Source organism: Elephantulus edwardii, unplaced genomic scaffold (genome assembly GCF_000299155.1).
Source record: "Elephantulus edwardii isolate Elephantulus edwardi_28Jun2011 unplaced genomic scaffold, EleEdw1.0 scaffold00065, whole genome shotgun sequence".
NCBI classification, from domain to species: Eukaryota; Metazoa; Chordata; class Mammalia; order Macroscelidea; family Macroscelididae; genus Elephantulus; species Elephantulus edwardii.
This window is the reverse complement of record NW_006399815.1, coordinates 186,406-188,496: the sequence shown is the minus strand read 5'-3', so window position 1 is coordinate 188,496 and position 2,091 is coordinate 186,406. Positions and strand designations below refer to the sequence as shown.

Sequence of the window (2,091 nt, the reverse complement as noted above, 5' to 3'; positions counted from 1 at the left end):
GTTGCAGACCGAGGGTCCCAAAGAATGGAAAAATTTTATAATCATGAATAATGAGACAAACAGCCAGAAATGAGATAGAGCAGAGATCATAAAACAGGGGGCCAGCAGTTCTCTGAAGACCCCAAACCAAGCTTCTCAGTATCTTTATTGAAGATTATCAGGAAGTAAATCACAAAGAGAATTCAATGCAAATGAAGCCAAGCTCTTTCTATTGAAAACCTTCTGCTTGACTCAGGAGGGAGGGTTTCACAAATGCAAGAATTTGGTTTACCCTTAAGGATTACTTTGATGCCTCAGGGTGAACTCTAGCTCAGGAAGTAACACTCCCTCTGTAGGGGGCCCCTTGCTGTCTCCTGTCTGTAGGGAACAAACAGCTCATTTTCTGGGATCTGCCACAAGAGAAATCCTAATTTATAAATCCGTAATTCCTTCAATTCCTGAACAAGGGTTTTCATATAATGTTTGGTATAAAGTTTGGCTTCCCATACAACAATATGCTCTATTTCCACCTGACACATGACAAATACTTTCCAAGTGTTCTTCTCACAGCTACCTTTACCTCTTTGTTTTTTAAACTGTAAATGAAGGGATTCAGCATGGGAGTGACTACACTGTACTGCACAGAGAAAATCAGCTCCAGGGATGAGCCTGAAGTTGGCATGAGGTAGCGTAGAAAACCTGAGCCATAGAATAAGCTCACTGCAGTGAGGTGAGAGGAGCATGTGGAGAAAGCCTTGTTTCTACCAGAGGTGGAAGTGATATTAAGAATAGTTGAGACAATGTGGGCATAGGAAAAGAAGATTGGGAAAAGAGTCCCAAGTCCTTGCAGCAGAATGGAACAGACTAGGACTGTGAGGTTGACGGTAATATTGGAGCAGGATAGAGGAAAGAGAGAAGGCAGCTCACAGCTGTAGTGGCTAATGGTATGGTTATCACAAAAGTCCAGTTTCACAGCTAGGAGGGCATTGATGAGGGCATTGAGAAAACCCAAGCCCCATGATCCCCACATAAGATGCACACACAGCTCTTTACTCATCACCTTGCCATAGAGCAGAGGGTAGCAGACAGCAGCATAACGATCATAGGCCATCACTGAAAGCAGAATGGCCTCAGTCCCTGCAGTGAAAAACACAAAGAAGCTTTGAGTTAGACAACCCTCTACTGAGATGGATTTTGTTTCAGACATAAGGTTTTCCAGCATCTTGGGCACAATGATGGAAGATAAACATAGATCCAGGAAGGATAGATTACTCAAGAAAAAGTACATGGGTATATGTAGGTGAGAATCAGTTCTGATCACCAGAAGCATCATCAGGTTCCCCAGCAGGGTCAGGAGGTAAACTCCCAGGAAGAGCATGAAGAGCAGAGCCTGGGTGAGGGGATCAGAAGAAAGTCCAAGGAGGATGAACTCCCTGATAGCACTGTGGTTCCTCAAGTCCATTTACAAAAGCTGTTCCCTAGATAGAATATGGAAAATTATGACAGTAAATTTTCTATCCTCCAACCTTTTTCACATTGCTTTGGTTCTCTTTCTTAAAAATAAAATCAAAACCAACTCTTTCAAAAACAGATATGTATGTGTGAATTTGCATATATGCTTTGGCTATTTCAACCATTTTACATGATATTAATCATATTATATTAATACATTCTATTAATGTCATTCAGTATGATTTGCTACCTTAGCCTTTATCATTATCCATTTCCAAATGCTTATCATCATCCAAAACAGAAGTCTATATCCTTTCTGTAGTATCTTCTCTCTCCATTCCTATCTCATCAGCTCCACACCTAATCTACTTTAGTCTCTGTATTTGCCTGTTTTGAATCACAGAAACGAGATCAAAGCATTTTTTGTGCTTTTTTATTTGTCTGAATTATATCACTCAGTACAAGTTTTCAAAATTTGTCCCAGTCATAGCATATATTAGGACTTCATTTCTCATTATGGCTAAACAATATTTCATTATATGTACATACCACAGTTTGACTACTTACTAATCTATTTCCATCTTTTGACTCCTGTGAAAAAAAAAATAGTGTCATGTACATTGGTGTATCTATTTGAATCTTTGATTTCAAGTATCTCTG

General features: G+C 39.6%; 1 protein-coding gene across 1 annotated transcript; it reads right to left on the bottom strand.

The window, feature by feature from the left end:
* Positions 1–499: 499 nt before the first annotated feature.
* On the bottom strand, positions 500–1,441 carry LOC102845297 (olfactory receptor 8S1-like). Its single transcript, XM_006888216.1, has one exon. The coding sequence runs from the start codon at positions 1,439–1,441 to the stop codon at positions 500–502; it is 942 nt and encodes a 313-aa protein (XP_006888278.1).
* Positions 1,442–2,091: the final 650 nt, after the last annotated feature.